This window comes from Taudactylus pleione, unplaced genomic scaffold (genome assembly GCF_031769625.1).
Source record: "Taudactylus pleione unplaced genomic scaffold, aTauple2 ptg000009l, whole genome shotgun sequence".
Lineage (NCBI taxonomy): Eukaryota > Metazoa > Chordata > Amphibia > Anura > Myobatrachidae > Taudactylus > Taudactylus pleione.
In genome coordinates this window covers 6,394,933-6,417,237 of record NW_028284412.1, presented here as the reverse complement: position 1 = coordinate 6,417,237, position 22,305 = coordinate 6,394,933, and the positions used below count along the sequence as shown (strand labels likewise).

At 41.5% G+C, this 22,305-nt stretch overlaps 2 protein-coding genes across 5 annotated transcripts in view; one reads left to right on the top strand and one right to left on the bottom strand.

Moving 5' to 3' along the window:
• The window catches only part of ASTN2 (astrotactin 2), a 567,587-nt gene that overhangs the window by 152,150 nt on the left and 393,132 nt on the right, over positions 1-22,305 (bottom strand). The gene's annotated exons all lie outside the window — the stretch shown is intronic.
• On the top strand, positions 386-17,852 carry TRIM32 (tripartite motif containing 32). Of its 3 annotated transcripts, none has more exons than XM_088467079.1 (2): positions 386-470; positions 15,444-17,852. In XM_088467079.1, the coding sequence occupies exon 2, from the start codon at positions 15,450-15,452 to the stop codon at positions 17,382-17,384; it is 1,935 nt and encodes a 644-aa protein (XP_088323205.1). In that variant the 5' UTR covers positions 386-470; positions 15,444-15,449; the 3' UTR covers positions 17,385-17,852. The 3 variants fall into 3 exon arrangements, with proteins under 3 accessions (XP_088323205.1, XP_088323223.1, XP_088323214.1); XM_088467097.1 differs by having other exon boundaries at positions 469-511; XM_088467088.1 differs by lacking the exon at positions 386-470 and adding an exon at positions 485-570.

Below are 22,305 nucleotides of genomic sequence, written 5' to 3'. Positions count from 1 at the left end.
GCCGTCGTTATTCGGGTCTCGCGCATGCGCACTTGGCCAACATCGACCCGCTTGCGAGCGGGTCTGAAGTAGGCCCTCTGTTCCAACGCCGAGTCAGACCCGGAATTTTGTTAGAAAAGGGGTATAATTGAATTGACCCCTCTGTGTTTTGGGCATCATTCATAGTCTACATATTGGTAGCCCAGGTATGACTTTAACATTTCACTAAGCACCCAGAAATGTTCCATCTGCATTACACATTATTACACAGATACAGGCAGGTGCTCAGCGGCAGGATCGTAACAAGTCAGCGTTTCTCCAGTCGCTAGTGCTGCTGCTGTGCGCTTACGATCATATTATATGAAAATATAATGAACCCAGCGTCACGGTCACTTAGAGAACTACATCTCCCGTCATGCTTTGGGACTAAGCGGAAGTGACGTCACCGGGCGCCCTCACACACGGCCCGGGAGTGGTGCAATAGGTGCAAGGTAAGCCTCGGTACTGAGCAGCGATCTGTCACCATAGGAAGGTACTCTCGGAAATGTATTGTATCTGTTATTAAGATCAACGTGTAATCGCGCTGAGGAGGTAATAAAAGCACCAGAGGCAAACTGTATTAGGTGTGAATGATCAGTTATGTTAGCAAATTCATCACCAGGTGTAAGTCATAGTGTATATACTTTTATACTGTATATATGGTTTATTTTATAGTCCTAGTCTACGGTACTGCATAAACTTAGCAACGCTCCACTTCTAGGACCATTTCATAATATAGGGTATATATATGGATGCATCTATGTGACATGCACAAATGCCACTTTTGTGGTAGACTTGCATAATATCACAAGGGGCACAGCTATACTAATGTACTGTGCTCGTATAGTTAGCAATTCTCATTATTGATGCAAATATATATGTATGTGTGTTATTTCAAAAAAGGAGAGAAGGGAAGAATCCCTATATGAGTGCACTATTACTTATAATAAAAATAAAATATAACCTTTATTATAATTCTTAAAATACACCCTTGGGTGAACAAACACACAGCAAAATACAAAACATACAATATTACATATAACAGAACATATTAAAATGTGTGGTCAGTCCCATATATTTGTCACATATACACTTGATAGTGTCCCTTTGTGTACCTATTAAATTTATAATGCTCCTAAATTCAATGACAATTTGAGATGTTCTCAAATTATTGGCTGCTTAATAGAGAGTATCAGCAATTAGATTAACCCACATGTGTACGTCTCATTTAAGAAGATCAATTTATAATCGTGTGCTTACAGATCTAATATATCAATCAAATGAATCCCCTTACTAGGGTGTTATATTATAATTAGGGATGTGCAGGCTCGGATAGGTTCGAGTTTGCACGTGGAGTTCGGATTTTTCCCTCCAAAAAAACGGAACTCAGAACGAGGCAAAACGTCATCTTACATGGACGAACATCATCATTCCTGGTCTTTTGTCCAGGAATGATGATGTTCGTCCATGTAAGATGACGTTTTGCCTCATTCTGAGTTCCGTTTTTTTGGAGGGAAAAATCCGAACTCCACGTGCAAACTCGAACCTATCCGAGCCTGCACATCCCTAATTATAATGTAACACATTATAGACCATTTCTCTATTTGTAATTGTGTTTCCACAACACCATGTTGATTCCAGAACAGCAACACAGTATCAATCTCAATAGTCTGGTTTAATAGTTGATAACAAACAGATCATTACAGAGTATCCAGCCTGCCAGTAATTCCTCTAATTTACAGTTGTTTGTTCCCATTCGTCACTAATTAATATTTTGGTTCATACACACTGGGTAATAGTATAATATAAAGCGGCACTGCTGACTCTGGCCGCATAGCTCTCTCATTCAGCTGAGTTATCACATAAGGCAGCGCTGCTTACAGTGGCCACATATCTTTCTCAGCTGGCTCACTTAATATACACAGCAGCGCTTTGAGTCTGGCCACATGTCTCCTCTCAGCTAGCTTGGTATATCTCCTGCTCTTAGAGTATAAGCTGCACTATTTGCACTGGCTCTGCAGCACCGTGCAAAAGCTACAGCTAGAATTACTATCAATTCAGTGGAGCTTCAATTTCTATCATAATATTCAAATTATAGGTACAACAGGTATATTAACATTTAAGACTGGCACAGAGGCTCTGAATCAGGGCTGTTCCTTTTTTTTTTTTTTTTTATAACGGCCTCCTGACTGCTCGCATAGCTGTTGGTGATAGCGAGCGGCCAGGAAGATGGTCGCGATGGTCAAGACCATCGGGCTTGCGACGAGACCCTTGTGGTAGGGTCTCGTTGCCGCAAGCCCCAGAGAGATTTCGGCACTAACAGAGCTGAAATCTCTCCCAAACGGAGGCGTTCACATGGGAACTAGGGATGTGCAGGCTCGGTTCTACTCGGTTCCGTTCGTTTTTTTTTCCCGAATCTTATTGGGTTTCAGCTGTCACGAGTTTTGGATAGCCAATAAGATTCGGTAAAAAAAAACGAACGGAACCGAGTAGAACCGAGCCTGCACATCCCTAATGGGAACACCTCCGTCTGGGCAGCCACCCCCCCCCGGCCAACCCACCAAAGGGGGCGTGCTGTCACCCAACATCGACAGCACGCCCCCTTTGGTACGAGACCCAGACCGACGGATTGCCCGTCGCTATCCGGGCTTGCGCACGACGGAGCCGGCTCCGTCATGCACATGCACTCTGGGCCACCATCGACCCGGTTGCGTGCGCTCAGCGCTTGCGACCGGGTCTGAATCGGGCCCAGAGAACGCCTAGACACGTTTTTCGCTTGTGCTTTCTCAAAAGGCTGACCAGAGCACCTGTCAAACCTGGCCTTAAATACCAGTATCCACCTATCATCTTACTTCAGTCATGATTGACACATAAATTAGCCAATGGGAAACAAATATACTCTTATTAGCTATTTCTGTGTATATTATCAAATTATAAAATTTTACAAATCGAACCATATATTATAACTCCCTATATATTACAGTTTCATAAAGATTACTGATGCATATAGATGTATATCTATTATATAGATATAACACTGTAGGTATTCTAATGCAGATATATATTTGAGAGTTTTTTATGTTATTGGTGATGTCATTATTCATTATACTCCTTTTTTTTTTTTAGAATATAATTGTTTTCTAATTTTTTCACTATATATATTTATATTTTTTCTGATCTACTGATTTTAGAATGGGATTATTAAAGGATTTACTATATTACAGATCTTTATGGAAAAAAATATATGGAGGGTTATAATATATGGTTCAATTTAAGATGATAGGTGGATACTGGTATTTAAGGCCAGGTTTGACAGGTGCTCTGGTCAGCCTTTTGAGAAAGCACAAGCGAAACACGTGTGTGTCTAGGCATTCTCTGTGCCAGTCCTAAATGTTAATAATACCTGTTGTACCTATAATTTGAATGTTATGATAGAAATTGAAGCTCCACTGAATTGATAGTAATTCTAGCTGTAGCTTTTGCACGGTGCTGCAGAGCCAGTGCAAATAGTGCAGCTTATACTCTAAGAGCAGGAGATATACCAAGCTAGCTGAGAGGAGACATGTGGCCAGACTCAAAGCGCTGCTGTGTATATTAAGTGAGTCAGCTGAGAAAGATATGCGGCCACTGTAAGCAGCGCTGCCTTATGTGATAACTCGGCTGAATGAGAGAGCTATGCGGCCAGAGTCAGCAGTGCCGCTTTATATTATACTATTACCCAGTGTGTATGAACCAAGCTATTAATTAGTGACGAATGGGAACAAACAACTGTAAATTAGAGGAATTACTGGCAGGCTGGATACTCTGTAATGATCTGTTTGTTATCCACTATTAAACCAGACTATTGAGATTGATACAGTGTTGCTGTTCTGGAATCAACGTGGTGTTGTGGAAACAATTACAAATAAAGAAATGATCTATAATGTGTTACATTATAATATAACACCCTAGTAAGGGGATTCATTTGGTTGATATATTAGATCTGTAAGCACACTTGATTATAACTGGATCTTCTCAATTAAGACGTACACATGTGGGTTAATCTAATTGCTGATACTCTCTATAAAGCAGCCAATAATTTGAGAGCATCTCAAACTGTCATTGAATTTAGGAACATTATAAATTTAATAGGTACACAAAGGGACACTATCAAGTGTATATGTGACAAATATATAGGACTGAGCATGCATATTTTAATATGTTCTGTTATATCTAATATTGTATGTTTTGTATTTTACTGTGTTTGTTTACCCAAGGGTGTATTTTAAGAATTATAATAAAGGTTATATTTTATTTTTATTATAAGTAATAGTGCACTCATATAGGGATTCTTCCCTTCTCTCCTTTTTTGAAATAATGTCCCTGAGTAGCACCCCTTACCTGATCATCAATTTATAATAGCAATAGGAATTTAAGGTTTATTTGAGAATTTATGATGTTTTGAACATCAGTCCTTGGTGCAACCTTTCTTCCATTACCCCTTACCCTGATTTGTGTATGATGTGTGTGTGTTATGCTTTAATCATTTTAATTAGTTGACACAACATCCCTTCCATTCTTAAGGTATCTGTAATTAGGCCTCGGCTTACAATAGTACGTCAGTCAAAATCTGTACCGTATATTGGTTGAAAATAGACCCATAATAATAATAGGCTGATATCCATCACTGCCCTAACTGTGTGGAGTTTGTATGTTCTCTGTATGCTTGCGTGGGTTTCCTCCGGACATCGGTTTCCTCCCACAATCTCAAAATATACTGGAAGGTTAATTGGCTTCCAACAAGTATTAACCCTAGTGTGTGTACATGTGGTAGAGAATATATATTGTAAGCTCCACTGCGGCAGGGACTGATATGAATGGCCAATTATCATCTGTAAAGCGTTATGGAATATGTATGCGCTACACACATACCTGTTAATAAATTAATCTAAAGTTAGGAAACCAATAACAAATGCTTTCCTCTACATCCCCTAAAGCTGTTTCTGCATCATTTTAAAACTGGCAAAGCTTGACCAAAATGCAAGTGCATGCAATGGGTCTTTTGGCAGAGACAGCTCTAAAAAAAAAATGGGTACTGCACTTTGTAACTGTGGATTGTATATTGAACAACACAGTCTTTCTGTCATACACACACACACACACACACACACACACACACACACACACACACACACACTACACTCTTTGTGTATGTATTGGAAACTGAGCGGGTCCCACAGCACATGCTCTGCCAATAAAAATGTCCCATTCAGCTCCCGTACTTTCTCTTTATTTCGGGATTATTGTCGTTCCACAGTGATTACAAAATACGCACTATAGTGCATGTTTACGGGCTACAGGCATTTGGGGACTTGGTTTTTATAACAAAACGGTTCCTGCAGGACGCACTGTGTCCGTGGCTTGGTACATTTTGCCCTTGCAGTGAGGTGTAGGAGCAGAGTCATAGTAGTGATGTGTAGGAGCAGAGTTGTAATAGTAAGGGCGTAGGAGAAGTCTCCCTGACTACAACAGGTAACTGCCCAGACAGACACCAGCCGGCCCACCACCCCACGTCCTAGTACTGTTAGGCCATGCCAGCTGCCCGGGAGCAGCAGCAGCAAGGCTGCGTCTCCTCCCTGCATTTCCCCTGTTCCCAGGTCGGACTCGGAGTGACGTCTGCACGCGGTCACTCATTGTTGGAACAGGTGAGCGCAACACGATGACTACAGGGAGCCCGGCTCATACACCCTTATAACAGCAGCTGCACCATGTTACCCTCCGTGCTGAGAAGATGGTTTAATAGACCTAAAGTAGAAAGCTCAGTACACCTGGTTGCCCAGCACTACTCTTTCTGCTTCAGTCACACAGTATTCCTCTCTCTCTCTCGCTAAATCCCCTTTACTTTGTGACTGCTTTGACCCCCTATATACTACAGCCCATCCCTATGGGCCCAGCTTGTGTTTACTCTTCCTGAGATATTGACCATCCTACTGTGCAAGTTATAGGATTGGAGGTGTGATTTTTGTTGCAGTGGTCTGGAATATCAAGTGTAGGCTTCATTCTAGCACCCTGCACCTGTCACAACCCATGCAGTTCCTCTATCCTGCCTGGGTCGTCACACTCTGCTCTGGTGCTTCTAGCACATTCAGCAGATGCAACAAGCTGCTGCAATATAGACCATAGTGTGCTAGAAGCACCAGAGCAGAGAGCGACACCCCAGGCAGAAAAGAGGAACTGCATGGGTTTTACAGGTGCAGGGTGCTAGAATGAACACCAAGGGCTCAATCCACTTAGGTGCGAGTAGCGAGTTTGTTTCCTGAAACTCGCACACATAGCAGCGAAGCGTGCTCCCGAGAATACTCCAATCCAATAAAGATTTGCCTATTCGCACTACTCACAGCGGAGGGGTGCGATTTGACTGCCAAATGAGAAATGCATGAAAATGTGGGGTGATCGTTCTGTACCCCCCAAAATGGATAATTTTAGCAGGACCATATAGAAGGCTGTTTGTGGGCATTAGGAAGGTACTGTGGGTTATTAAATGGTGTCAAATGGCTGATTTGTGTTTTTTCGTTTAATCTCTAACGAATTAAACGAAAATGCAAAAAAAAAGTAGGACAACTGGCGATTTTGGGGTACTTTGTGGGCACCTTGAAAAATTTTTAAAAAAATATAAAGACAATTATTTTTCAACTAAAAAGTTATTGTAATTAACTTTGGGGTGCCTAAACTAACAAAGTTGATTTTGGGATAATTCGAGGACTGTTTTCTTTTTTTTTATCCCAAAAAATTAAATGTAATTAAGCTAATTGGAAGCTTCAAAATGCCTAATTAGGGGGGTGTCCAAGGGGTTCAGCGTGGTGTCCCCACATTTTAACCTTAAAATAAAGATTTTAGTTTTCTTCTCTCACCCTCAGGGAGGTGCGAGTGGAAAGTTGCGAATTTATTCTGACTGATTCAGTGCGAGTTGCTAATTGGATTGCAAAATTAATTCGCTATGCGAAAATAGCACCTCGTCATTCGCACCTAATTGGATTTACCCCTAAAAGTGTTAATGTATATGTTGTACCTGATAAACCTGTTCAAGGGATCTGAGCCTGTGTGGAAAAATGACAGAGTGATGGCTCAGCAGGTATGTGTCCTGCCAGTGTTATTTTGTTCCGATTAAGCACACCCTGGTGTGGAGGTACTGCAGGATGAATGACTTTTGTCCTCAGTTCTAGCAGCTTGTAGCCTGTGTAATGTTTATTATACAGTGCTCCAGTAAAGTGTCTTTAGCATGTGGTTTGATAGTACAGCGCTATAGAATATGTTGGTGCTTTAAATAATAATACCTCATCATGTGCCATAGAAGTAAACTTATATAATTTGGCAGAAGTGTGAAAACAAAAAGTAAAATGTAACTACATAGTATAATCAGTGTTGCTATACTGCCCTAGCTGCTATTTACCCTTACTCCCTCCCTACCCCAATTATGCTTGCCCCTAGCCTCTTCCTTGCCCCCAGTACTACCCCAGCTGCCTACCCTTGCCCCCTCCCTACACCCAGCACTATCTGTCCCTAACCTTCTTGCCCCAGTACTACCCCAGCTGCTATCTACCTTTGCCCAATGCATGCCCCTAACCCCCTCCTTGCTCACCAGTACTGCGCCAGCTGTTTTCTACCATTGTCCCCTTCATACCCCCAGCACTGCCTGCCCCTGGCCCCCTCCTTACCCCCCCCAGAACTGTCACAATTACTGCTTATCTACCTTTGCTCTCTCCATACCCACAGTACTGCATGCCCCTTACCACCTCCTTGCCCCTCAGTACTGCGCCAGCTGCTTTCTACCCTTGCCCCCTGAATATTGCACATAATAGCCTCATTGTGGGACCCAATGGCCATTATGGACTGGGACAAAGAGAGGGCGTCGGCGCAGTGAGAACCAGGAGGTGACCCCAGAGAGTCTGTCACTGTGGTAGATCAGAGTCTGATGCCCCTAAGTACTAATGTCTCTAGTGTTTAGATTATGGGTGCTGTTATATAGCTATGATAGTATTATAAATATTTTAAATCGTGGGTTCCCTGGACCCACATAATTTAAATTTTGGTGCAATCAGTGTATATACATATATAATAAGTGAGATTTTCAAAACATATAAACCTTTTATACACTTGTACAAGTATTAAAAGTAATGGGAAAGCCTTTGAACCAACATGGTTTAATGTAATAAATATACAGGCATATATGAACAATATATGGTCTCCCAACCAAAATCATTACACCTGACACCCCTATGCTGTGGGGGCTGGGGTAATAAGATTGGGTACCTTGGAGAGACCTCGGTGGTAAAATGAACACAGGGCCCTAAGACTATTGCCTAATATACCATAAAAGGAATACAAAACTTCCCAACCATTATTCACAATTTTATTTAATAGAAAATAAAAATAAATCTATTTTGTTCTGCCGAGGTCCAAATGGGAAAGTCAACTAAACAGTTCACCTGCTTATCTGTGTTTACTGCTGGTAAAATATTAACATGAGGAGTTCCCAGGACTTCCTATTGTCAGGAGCCAATCATCCCTTCTCCAGGAGCCAATTTGTGATGCTCCTAGGTAAAAGTAATGGTTTTCTGTCTGAGATGTGCCGCCGGTTCCATGCTGTTCCGATAGGCATCACTTTTTAAATGAATTGGTCCCTTGGATTTGATCCCCCTTTTCCACTGATCTTAAAATTCTGGGTTATTGCATATGAACGCACAACAACCAGGGATTTTTGTTAGTGGAAATGGCTCTACCCAGGTATAATCACCAGAGAATCCTTACCGGGTACCTAACAGGGTTTTTTTCTGGGAAGGACCTGGGTGAGCTGCAGTGGAAACGGGTAACCCATGTAGTCTGACCCGGGTATCGTTTACAGCACGGGAAGAGCCGCATTCCGGCGCAAGGAGATGTCCTCTCCAAGCGCCGGAACTGCGCCCGTGTGCACCGTGAACAACGCCAATCTGGGAATAATCCGCATCGTCGCCGCGGTGGAAAAGGGTCTTACCCAGCATGTTCCAAATCCCGGGTCAGAACCAGGACTTTGGTGGAAATGTGGTATTAGTGATTTGTACACTTACACTTTCCCATTCGGGCTACAATGGATAAAACATGTACACTTTTTTTATTTTGAATAAAATGATAAACAAGTATTATTGTGAGTATTTTATTCAGTGGAAGTTTATTTTAAAATCGTGTTCCCTTAGTTATTTTTGTCTTTTGGTATAATGAACCGTGGTCTCTAGGATCTGTGGTCCATTGTTCCATTCAAATGATCAGATGATGTCAATGAGAGGTATGCAACCCTTATTCAGTGTGTTTTTATTAACAAATTTGCATAATTGTTAATAAACTTTATACTGAATCGGGTTTAAATGACTCTTATTTACATTTTTTTTTATTTTAAAAAAATCAACAAATTTAGGGACATTTTGGGAAAAAATATTAGCCGGTTAAGTGGTTAAACCGCACCAGCCCTGAGAAATGATTGGAGGCTGCACGCAATGAAAATGTCGAATAAACAAATGGAAAAAGTTCAGTCATTTTTGAAACCTTGCTGTCGAAATCCCATTTTTAAAACTGATAAAAGTCACTGCATATTGTTTGAATTTTGAAAGTGGCAATTACCCTTTTTTCCTTGTGGCAAGGAGGCGTTTTCTGGTGATTTTTGCCAATTTAAAAAGGGAGAAAATTGACTTGATATTTCCCTGTATTATTTTCTCCTCCTTATTTATAATCAACATCCTGATTTATAATCAACATAGGTTCTCCGTGAGATGTTTTCCTTAGCAACGCCAGCAATTTACCCAAATAAATACATGTCATTAATTCATATGAAGTGACATTGCCTCAGTATCATGGTGTATGCTTCTGCAGACACTGCTAATTCCGGGCTCCAGGTGCTCCACAATAACAAGCAAGCACAACAGGTCACGTATTAGTTATGCACAGCTTGGATGTAATTCCACAGCAGGAGAGCTCACACAATATTAACACGTTTTTCACGCACCATTTCCAAAGCATGACCTGAGGTGAACAATTTATCTGTTAGCAGAAAAGGGAATACTGCAACTGCCAATAGATCTCTCTTGTTTTGATGTTTAAATTATGTAGTTAAATTGCTCTTATCGCGTGGAACTGCTGGCAGGTTGGGCATGTGAGTGTGCAGCTGTGCGTTTAGCTAAGTTTCAGTGCTGCATTGGTTCTCGTTATTAGTCTGTGCCTTCCTGTTTCTCAGTTGTCACTATACACACCTATTGCCTGATCTGAATTCCAACAAGGGTTTGCTGGGATAGCCATTGAAAACTGGACTTATTGGGGGAGATTTATCAAAGCTTGTAGAGGGAGAGCGTACCAACCAATCGGCTCCTGTCATTTTTCAAACAGCCTGTAAAATGACATAGATAAAGTACTAACCAATCGGCTTTTATTAAATATGTAATTTTACAGGCTGTTTGAAAAATGACAGGAGCCGGTTGGTTGGTACGCTCTCCCTCTACAAGCTTTGATAAATCTCCCCCATATGACCTAATGTCTGAGGGAGTGGATTCTACCCATGCCGTTGGCGTATGGAGGGTTGAGCTCAGAAAATGAATCCTGTAATGTATAGTTCTACCACGGCCATAGAGCAAAGGTCTTTCTTGCTCCTTTTACCATTACACAGAGATGAGAGGGGCTCGGTATATGATGTCAACATGTTCACCATGTCGGAACTGATGAAATGTTGACAATGTCTTCTTAAGATAAGTGTAACCCTACGCCTAACCTTAATGATCATATCAACATTTTGTCCATGTCAAATTTTTTTTTTGGGGTGACAGCATTAATGATGTCAACATTCTGGTGGCGACATAGTGACCATTGGCAATGTGACTGATACCAGATGTGAGATTGTGTGCTATTGCTTAGCTTTCTAGTCAGCGATTAGATTGAATATAGTAAATGTGCCCATCCACTAGACGATTAAGTTGAGCGATTGAATAATAACAATCGTTTGCAAATCGTTTGCAAAAATGTCTAAAACGACCAGCAATGCACGTGCCCGCTGGTCGTTTAGACATCTATCATCTTGCAGACATGTTGGTCGACCTGACGAGAACGTCAGGTTGAGCATGTTTGCAGATGATTGATGAGCCTGCACTGAACGACTGCTCATTTAGTGCAGGCTCATCACAGACTAACAAACAACTGCGCAATTACAATTTCGTAATCGTGCAGTCATTTTCATGTCTGCTAGTGGATGGGCACCTTTAGTGTGCTTTAATTAGTAGTAAAAATCATAATTTGAACAATGCTACTTTAATCTTTTCCAAGAAATTAAATGCACGAGAAAACCCAGGACATTTAAGAGGACATTGTTTATGATATTTCAAATATTATTACATCACTGATCACACACAACATCCCATGACACCAGCAGTAACATCCGCAATCACATGATATGATAATGGAAGAGCAATAATAAGTATACAAATGCTTAAAATGTACTTTAAAATGCTGTATTACTGAATATATATGGGTACACATACTGTATATATTACTACTTTGTTTCCTCTGTTGAAATGAATGGGATCATCCTACTAACAGTGAGGAGAATGGCTGGCTGGATCTCTACCATAAATTGCAGGCTGTAAGAATGCTATATGTATCTGTCACCAAGTCCATGAAGTATTCATGGCAAGAAGTTGCTACAGTGGGGGCGAATCAATTCAGAGCGATGCTGAATAGCCCGGGAACAGCGATGGTAAGTCCGAATACAGAATTTCTGCTCTCACCCTCCTGAGGTACATGCAGAAATCCAATTTAAATGTCGCCTACGATGCTGTTTTCCGGCTTAGCACTAACAGCCTTGTGCCGGCACTTTGGTCGGAGAATGTCGGTTATAGGCGCGGTAACCTGCCATTCTCCGGCGTGTGGTTCTAGTCGGACTTAAACCGCGGTCAATTGAATAGCTCCAGGAACTCCTTTCCGGGGCTACTCAACATCACGCTGAATTGAATCTCTTAATTGTACCAAAATCTATATTTGCCATGGCAAAGCCTTCCCATTATCAGTACAAATGATGTTTTCTTAAACAAGAAACCACTAGGGCCATACATCTAGCCTCTATCGGGGCAAATCCTCATTCTTCCGACACTTGGGTCGGGAGATTGTGCAACATGTTGAATTTTCACAATCTAGATTCCCTGATTCCAACTGAAATGGCTGGTCAGGGATTAACATGTTGTTTTTGCCAATCCCCTCACAAATCGCCGATCATCGGAGTCAACCGATTGACATCGGCAGAACGGGGAATCGGCATTTAAATAAATGGCCCACACTAGTTTAGGATGCATGACAATTAATGTTAAGTGGGTAAAGATTTGTGTCAACTGCTAAAATTATTATAATCAGACATCTAATTTTCTTGACCAGCTAGTGCTAGAAAACAACAAATACTGTAGCTAAGAACACTGAGGTACTCCAGTTTTTAGTAGTGTGACTTATTTGATCAAGGTGGTTGCTGATAAGTGATTTTATGTCATAGGATGATGTGTGTGTATGTAAAATATATAACTGCGGGCCGCCTATAATGTGAGACCATTTAGGTGCTCCTGTATAGTACCCATAGATTCCTTCTGCATTATGTGTATATATTTACATTAGTCCCACTTGTACTGCTTCTAAAAAAAAAAAAAGTACTTTTGAGTGCAAGACCCCTTTAATTAATCCATGTTGATGAATTCAGAAAATAAATGAGAAACTTGGGAGCAGAGCATGTTGTACCTAGTAGATTACATTGTGTTAGATTGTTTCTTTGTATAAAATACATATGACAAATTGCAGTCATTACCGTGCAAGCCTGTATCATGCATTTGAGCTAATTGAATTGCAGTGATTAAGCATGTTTATTTCATACGTCTCCTGTTTCTAATGTCTGACTTGCCAACCCTATTTGCAAAGAGCTTGTTTAATCATAAATTTAAATACTAGTGCAGTCAAGTTATTTAAAGGAAAATGCACTTCTTTCTAAGTATGTTTTCATTATACATTTTAAGTAATGTATGATCAGATATTATCATCAAATAAGAACCTTTCTTTTCCCTGCTGCATTCTTCCCTTTGATATGCTTCATAATATTATCCCATACCTCCACACTGTCCTGATTCAGGGGTCTATTTACTAAGCTGTGTTAGGAGATAAAGTGAACGGAGGTAAGGTACCAGCCAATCGGCTCCTAACTGCCATGTCACAGGCTGTGTTTGAAAAATGGAAGTTAAGAGCTAATTGGCTGGAACCTTATCACCATTCACTTTATCTCCTAACACAGCTTAGTAAATAGACCCCTCAGGATGGACAGTTCCGATTTGAGGGCTCTGTCCCGCTATCCTTATCCAGACAGCTTTGTGCTGTGTGTCAGAAAGCTGGGAGGCAGTGAACGGGTCTTTTGATGGAGGGGAAATAAAGGAAACACAATGGGTGGAGCGTCCTCGTCCCCGTCATGCACCCTCTGCTTTATTTGCCATTTTGAACAGGTGCAAAGTTGAGAGCTGTGCCACCCATAGATATTTGTATTATTATCTCAATTAGAGATCAAATAATCAAAAATGAGGTAGTGTCGGGCTTTTAAATAACTTGTCATGGATGTCTCAAATTGGACTCTAAAGCTGGGTACACACTGGAGCAATGTCGTTCCGATTTGGCCAAATGGAACGTCCAATCGTGCAGTGTATGCACGACATGCTCGCTCCTGTGGTCACTAGCAATGTAGTCAGGTTTGGTGTGCCGGACATCAAACTTGACGATATCGCATGCGGCGCCATGCAGTGTATGAAGGACGAACCCAATGATCATTCGACATTCATTTCATCGCTCTGATATGTACTCAGGATCCGATATGTAGGGCCGAAATATCGTCCGAATACACATCGCTCAATTAAGGGGTCAATTCAATTTGATGTGAGTTTCCGAAAGTGAATTTGCATCATAAAACTTGCAAACACCGTGCACATGAGAAATGTGAGATTCAATTAGAAATGGCGATCCACAGGACTTGAGGTGACGTCGCACATTATTTTCTACAAAAATCTACCTGGCAGAAGTGAAAAATGGGGAAATCATCCTGGACCACAAAAAAAGTGTCAACTGAGATAGCAGGACAGTATAGAAGGCTGTTAGTGGTCATAAGTATTAGAGGTTCGGTTCTTAAAGGGAGTCAAATGTTTGATTTATTTTTTTTTAGTAATGGTAGAAAAATTATACTAAGCGTGATTTTCAGTATATTAAAATCTTTATAGCATCTTTGGGTACATTAAAATGTGTTTCATGTGATATTTCAGTATTTTTATACAAGTTTGTAAAATGTTGGAAAAAAAAACTTTTTAGTTGCCATCTGTGAGTTCAGAAACCACTTTCCCATCAGTAGAAGACCTCCACATACTGGTCCCACATTATTTAACCAATTTTTGAGCTTTTTAGAGAATATCACCTAAGTTATTTATATTGTATTTATATCTTTATTGACCAAATAATACTACCATTTATCTTTGATTCATATCCTTCTCGCCTTATAGACATGTACAGGAAAATCTGCAAATATTTGGTAAAGTGCACAACCATACATCCCGGTGATGTTTGACGGCACATCCCCCGTTCTTTTGTGAAGCCTGACAAGGATTACAGTGTTAAATTACTTTTACATTTCTCTTTTATCAGTATAATGTCCCTTGTAGGTCTTAAGCTAGGTACACACTGGAGCGATGTCGTCATGATTTGGACAAATCGTAACAACATATCGTGCAGTGTGTATGCACAATATGCGCGCTCCCCCGCGCATGGGACGTCGTCAGGTTTGATGTGCTGCACATCAAACCTGACGATATCTCAAGCGGCCTCTTGGTAATGAAGGATGGAACGAGTGGTCGTTCCGTCGTTCATAACATCGCTCTAATGTGTACCCCCGGTACTATATTTTGGCCCAACGAGCCACATATCGTCCCGGTACACCTCGTCCAGTGTGTATCTAGCTTTAGATTAATTTTCTTTATTTTGATTTTTACTTATGTTTCAAGTAAACAAACAGTCATCTTGGTTTTTATCTGTTTAGAAAAGGTTTAGGAGTTTTACTATACAATATGGTTGCTGTGCCTGTGGATCAAAAATCAGGTCCCATTATAGCAAACAATCAAGCGTACATCCTCCATGCAGTGCATTGAAAGTGATGGTCAGACCTGGCATTACCAGCATAAAGAGACCTAAATAGCTACACAATTGTACTATGATGACAATGAGTTGCTTAAAGAAACATGATATACAAACAAATAATATTAATAAAAAAAAATATCATCACTCTTCTTATCAACAGACGCAGATGTTATTTTTTAAACAAAGAAAGTTCCCAAATTTGATTTAAGAATTTGTTTTCCATTTTTTTTCCTCCCCAGGAAATCATGGCTGCTGCTTCCTCTTTGAATGTGGATGCTCTTCGAGAAGTGCTTGAGTGTCCCATATGTATGGAGACCTACACAGAAGAACACCTGAGGCCAAAGCTTTTGCAGTGTGGTCATACAATATGTAAACAGTGCCTTGAAAAACTCCTAACCAGTAATATCAACGGAGTGCGCTGCCCTTTCTGTAGCCGGGTAACCCGTGTCACAAACTTGTCTCAGCTGACTGATAACTTGACCATCTTGAAGATTATTAATACAGCAGACCTAGGTCTGGCTGTCACAGGATTGATGTGCAAGATTTGCAATCGTCGGCTACCACGCAGCTACTGCAAGAACTGCGCGTTAGTGCTATGTGAGGCGTGCAGAGAAGAAGCGCACTGTCCTTCAGACCATACTGTACTTTCAATGGCAGATGCTGCAAATGAGCGTCGCCACACGTTGCAGGAAAGTCTCACTAGTCTGAGGCTATGCATGCAGGACCTGGAAAAAAGAAAAGCATCTCTGGACAAGCTTTCCTCGCATATAAAGAACAAATACAAATTGGTTATGCAAGATTACAGCAAAGAGGAATTCAGCGTGCAAGAGGAGCTAGCTCGATCACGCCAGCATTTTGCAGCTTCTTTACATGAGGTAGAGAAGTTAAACAACCAATTGCTGGATGAACAAGCATACCATTTAAACATCTCTGAAGTACAGATCGTGTCAAGGTGCGACTACCTAATGCTAAAGATAAAGCAGTCGGATTTAGCCCTGATGGAAGAGCTGGAGGAAGAAGAACCTAAGCTTGCTGCTAATTTGCCCCAAGATCTCACCTTGCAAGATGTAGAGTTTCTCAAGGTGGGACATGTCGGTCCTATACAAGTAGGGCAAGTGGTCAAGAATCCATACACTGTGAATTTGCAAGAGCCTACTGCTGATGCGTTTCCCATGGCTGTATGCAATGACATGGAGACACTGCCAGAAGTTGGGAACGTTCAGCATTGTGCATCCCCTCCCATCACTCAGCCGACGGATGCTGCGCGCAGCTTGCAGCAGTGCCAGTTTCTGCGGAAGATGGGCTCTAAGGGTAATATGCCAGGTATGTTTAATCTCCCAGTTAGCCTGCATGTTACAGCGCTGGGGGAAGTGCTAGTGGCTGACAGAGGTAATTGCAGAATCCAGGTCTTCAACAGAAAAGGCTTTTTGAGAGAAATCAGACGAAGCCCAACAGGCATAGACACTTTTGTGCTAAGTTTTCTTGGCGCAGATCTTCCCAACTTGATTCCATTATCGGTAACTATGAACTGCCATGGACTGATAGGTGTTACTGACAACTACGATAACTCTGTGAAGGTATATACAATGGAGGGACACTGTATTGCTTGTCACAGAAGCCAACTAAGCAAGCCATGGGGAATTGCAGCCATGCCCTCGGGTCAGTTTGTGGTAACTGATGTGGAAGGAGGAAAGCTGTGGTGCCTGACCGTAGATCGCAGCCTCGGTGTTGTCAAATATAGTCGGCTGTGCAGTGCTGTGCGCCCGAAGTTTGTGGCTTGCGACCAGGATGGAACTGTATTCTTTACCCAAGGACTTGGTCTGAACCTGGAAAACCGTCAGTGCGAACATAATCTTGAAGGTGGCTTTTCTATCGGCTCTGTGGGATCTGACGGCCAACTGGGAAGGCAAATCAGTCACTTCTTCTCTGAGAATGAGGACTTCCGCTGCATTGCGGGGATGTGTGTTGGGACTCGGGGAGATTTGATAGTTGCTGATAGCGGACGTAAAGAGATTCTTCATTTTCCTAAAAGTGGAGGGTACAGTGTCTTAATTAAGCAGGGCCTGACGTGTCCTGTTGGAGTTTCTGTGACTCCAAAGGGACAGCTGTTGGTGCTGGATTGTTGGGATCACTGTATCAAAATATACAGTTATAATACACGCAGGTATTCCTCACCGTGAATTATTTGACCTAGATCTTTTTCACCATGTGCTACATACTGAAAGCCTTTCTAGTGAGAATTTGCTTTAAGGCACTTTAAAAGAAATAAGCAATCAATGCTCCACTCAGCATTCACACATTCTCCTATACTGAAAAAGCTGAAAGGAAATTGTACCATATAACAGCTACTGGATTCAGAGATTCATACAGTATCTTAAACCACTTAAAGTAAGGATTTGGACAGAGGCTTTCAAGCTCTAACAATTGTAAAATAAAATCAATAACCTTGTCTTTATTGTAGGGAGTATTGTTCCAACATTATATTCTACTTTTATAATAACATCTGTTATTATGTCTCTCTATCCACTATACTGTATATCGACTAATACAAAATCTCTTAATAAAGGGGAGCAGATAAGGAGATGTTCTGAAACTTGTATAGAGGTTGTGTTGCCTATATTGCAAGAATAAAGAGAGAGCATTTGGTATTTGGACATTTTATTTAATCTTGTACTAATAATGTTTGTTTAATTAAAATTTTGCAGCAGTTTAAATACACAATATCATGTATGCAGATTGTAAGCCAACTCCGCACATTTTCATTTCAACATGTATGGATACCATGATGTACGTTTAGTAGTATATCTGTATAGCAAAGTGTTCTTTGCATTGTATGATGCAGAAAAATCCTTCGCTCCCCCTAAAGCAAACGCGATGAACAGGCTGCAGTGTTGACTCTGAAGGGATTGATGCCAGGAAGTTCCTAGTCCTATCGTGGAATGAGTTTCTGTGGTACATGTACTAAGCCTTGCAGAGAGTTAAAGTACCAACCAGTCAGCTCCTAAGTGTAATTTTTCAAACACAGCTTTAGAGTGACGGGTAGAAACTGATAGGTTGGTACTTTCTATCTCTCCAAGGCTTGCTACATCTACCCCATCTAATAGTTATATCTCTGCATGTTATCTTGTCTGTCCTGGAAAGTTGCTTTCAGGGAAGAGGGAAGAAAAAAGTGAGGGGTTTGCAGGACCTCATTAAAATTATAGTATTGGATGATTGCTGGATGGGATTCTGTCTATAAGAGTAATATGCCTCTTATGTGTGAAATGCACCAATATGCATTTGCGTTATTGTTTTCCCATTTTATCCACATGGAACTTGTCAGATTACATGTGACAACACAAATTGTGCTTAAACTAATCTATTTTATTTCAGTCTCGCCCCCATCCATCACACATACTGTGCTTTTGTTTAGTTGTAGCCGCTTGCCCGTCTTAAGACCTCTTTTCCATGGCTGCATGGCAGTTGTGTCCTCTGCCTATGGCTGGTGAATGATGGACATGTTCCATCTGTAACACTCACCAGCAAGCTATTAGTGCTGGGACTGTGACTTCAATGACGAGTGACTGACCTTGTTGGGATGAGTGGGGACTGGCGAGATTTGTATGCACAGCACATGCTGAAAAAGTGTTGACCCGTTAGCAGCCAAGGGGAAGCAATCTCCAGCTTTGCAGCTGTTAATTGAAGTAGCTGCATCTGGATAGTACAAGGTTAGGGGGATTCTTTTAGACCCAATCTTTAAAGGTGGAAACTCTTGATAAGTTCTAATAAAAAGTTGGTATTTCGGTACTGTGTTTGTAATAACGGAGGACCAAATCTCGTATTTTGTGATATATATTGTTTGTTTTGTATCTTCAGTTATAGTGGCCGTTCATGAGTCGATCATGCCACTTGATATGAATATTGGGAACGATGTTCTGTTTGGCCATACACATTGGAGGCCAAATGGCCCTTTAGTGCATATGTGAAGCAACAGACAGACTAGCTTCAGTAGTGTGCGCAGAAGATGACTGCACACAGGCTGCTATCAATTCAGTTATTAATCTGACTTTTTACCCCTTTTACACCAAAGTCCCGGGTCTGACCTGGGATTTTGAATACGTTTCTAACTCGGATCAGACCCGGAACAGCCCCCTTTTTACACCGCGGCGCCAACCCGGGCACACCGTTCACACCAGAGCCGGGTCAGCACTGACCCGGCGCAGGTGAGCAGTGCTTGTTACCCTCCCTCCCCCTTTGCAACACCCTTACCTTACTCCGCAGCGTCCCAGAGGCAGAGAGGGCGGGTGGGGTACGCTGCTCCATTCTGGTCGGCCCACCAGCCAATCGGACAGCATGCGGCGCGACCCGGGTCATCGTAACACTGGTCGCACCATTTACACTGCAGGGTGACACAAGAACGACCCATGCTCAACCCTGCAAGCCAGCCTGGTCCAGATCCCCGGGTCACTGGAACCGGATTAATCCGTTTACATCGACAAAAATCCCAGGGTGATGCGTGTTCACATGCATCTACCCGGGATTTTTAAGTCTGTGTAAAAGGGGTATTATAGTATAACAATAAGGTAATAATCACTATTTAGCGTGCATTGGAATACACACACACACACTGATACTAGGGCAAGCCTTACATTGCAGCATGTGGGGGGCATCTTAATTATGCCTTCTGAATGTAAAACCAGTGTAAAATGACTTAACTACAAGTAAATAAAATAACTTTGTGATTAGAAGAGAAATGTCTGTCTGTCATTATTAAACTAATTATGTAAAGAAGTGGTAATGATTTTCTTGAACTCTTTGCTCTGTAAAAACCCAGGTGTCATGTAAGCACTGATGTGGCTTCTCTATAAATAGAATTTTCCGATAAATCCAGACTCCATTTTAAAAGGCTCACTTAAAATAAAATGGAATTTCAACCAGTTGATACCAATGTCCAAAAGGTTTTTAAGTCTGACGCTATGGCACTAAAACACTAAAACTTTTTGATGGTTAAATTATTTAATAGAAGGGAATGGGAAGGGGGAAGTTAACCTTTCATATTGAATACCCCTCTTAGTCTTCCACCTAAGACCAGTGTTGTTGACCCTGCCTACATTCTTACTCCATGTTCTCTCCCCCTGCCTCCCTGGCTTAGTTTTGCACCCCCCTCCTTTAGATTGTAAGACTTAATGAATCTAGCACCTTCTCCTGTCGTCTTATAAGCTCCGACCTCACCCACATATGTTTTTCCTTGCAACAAGTCTTTGGTAAATTCTTTACCTTGCCCATTAACATAAGATTAAGATTATTTATTTGTTTGTATTATTACAAAAAGAACTTATGCTTCCTGAATGTTATGCCTTTTGGGTCTGATTCAAATGTGGGTGCAATACCTATATTTATGCAGATTGAGCGACTGTTAGCAACTGCGCATGTGTGTAAGTCGCAGTGCTCACGCGCAATGGTTGAATTGCGATTAAACTCACTGAGAAGAGTCACTCGCAAAGTGACAGGTAGTCAGTGTTTGGGGGAGGTAACGGTGGTGCTTAGTAAAATCCAGGTGTGTCTTACCATCTAAACACTGTTTCTGGGCGTCCATAAATTAGCCACTGCATACTTGATCGCAGCAAGAGAGCCCTCTGCATGTCTGGATACAGCTATGTCTGCGGCTTGTTAGACTTACTCAGAAGGCGGATGGTCGTCTGATCTGCATTCAGTGTTTGCATGCGGATCTGAATCAGACCCTTTGTTCAGATGTAAAAGAGACTAATTAGGATTGTCTATATCAGTGTTTCCAAAACTCTAAGGGGGACAACTCATACAGCTGAGATGCAGGAGATGTACTGCACACAAAAGTCGCACTTATGGTAGCTTCTAAGTCGTATTTATTTAAATACACACCCTATGTGGTTACTAACTTAAAGCAAAATCTGGGCAATATAGGGTGCCGTTGCCAACATCAACGGCACATCACGTGCATCGCCAGCAATTTGCCTCTAAAGCTGGGTACACACTACACGGTATCTTTAATGATTTGGCCGATACCGACACATTGGATGACAAATTGTTAAAAAATGTGTAGTGTGTGTGCAATACATCCCGTGGGGTCATGAGCCTCATCACCAGAGCTTATGTGCAGCATGTGAGATCACACGATGCAGCTGACTATCTCATGCAGCGCTATGCGTGGGGGCCGCATATCGGGCACCAGATCGCCTAGTGTGTACGGACCGCCCGATATATTGGTCCGGTGGCAGCTGGGTCGTGTGTCGCATCGCTGGGTACACACATCGTTTAGAGTGTAACCAGCTTAACTGAATCAATCCCTAACTGTCCAGGTAATAAGGATCGCTATGCCTGGGTACAAATGACTTAAGTAGTACCGCAGTCATTTTGATTCAACCACTTGTGCTCAAGCATGGATATCCTTAATACCTGGACTGTTAGGGTGTCTTGAGGATCGAGTTTGGGAAACACTGGTCTCTATGATAAAATAACCTTTAAGTAATATAGCCAGCAAAGTTTTTTCTTTACATGGCAGTTCTTCTGAGCACTGTTTTTGCACTTTGATTCTGCCCTTTTATACTTCATGTGCACACTACAAATAGCTTTTGTTTGTCATATGAATGCACAACTGCAGATTAGCACTGTATAAAGTACTATTACAGAAGAATGCAGAAAACCTTGTTACAGGATCAGTAAATCGGTAGAGGCTTTGCCACAAAGGCATTTGTTTGGTTTTCTTTTGCAGAGACTGTTACATACGTTAGTGCACAGATTAACTGTGTGACAGAATTGGTTAAAAAAATACCTACAATGTCAGACATCTAAAGTTATGTAAACTATAGATCAGTGGTTTTAAGCTTGAGTATTATTTGTCTGTGGACGCAGGTAGGATAATTACTCACCACGCAAAATAGACTAAAGGCATGATCAGCAAATCGTTGAAATCCAACATGTTGGATTTCACTGATCCTCGGCATTTCAGGATCGCAGCGTCGTGAGAATCCGTCGCTAGTGTATGGGGCCTTAACTCACTGTTCATGATTAAATAAATCCACAAAACATGACCTGTTACTTGAGGATTGGAGTTGAGCCCCTGCTATAGATACGTGTGAATATATC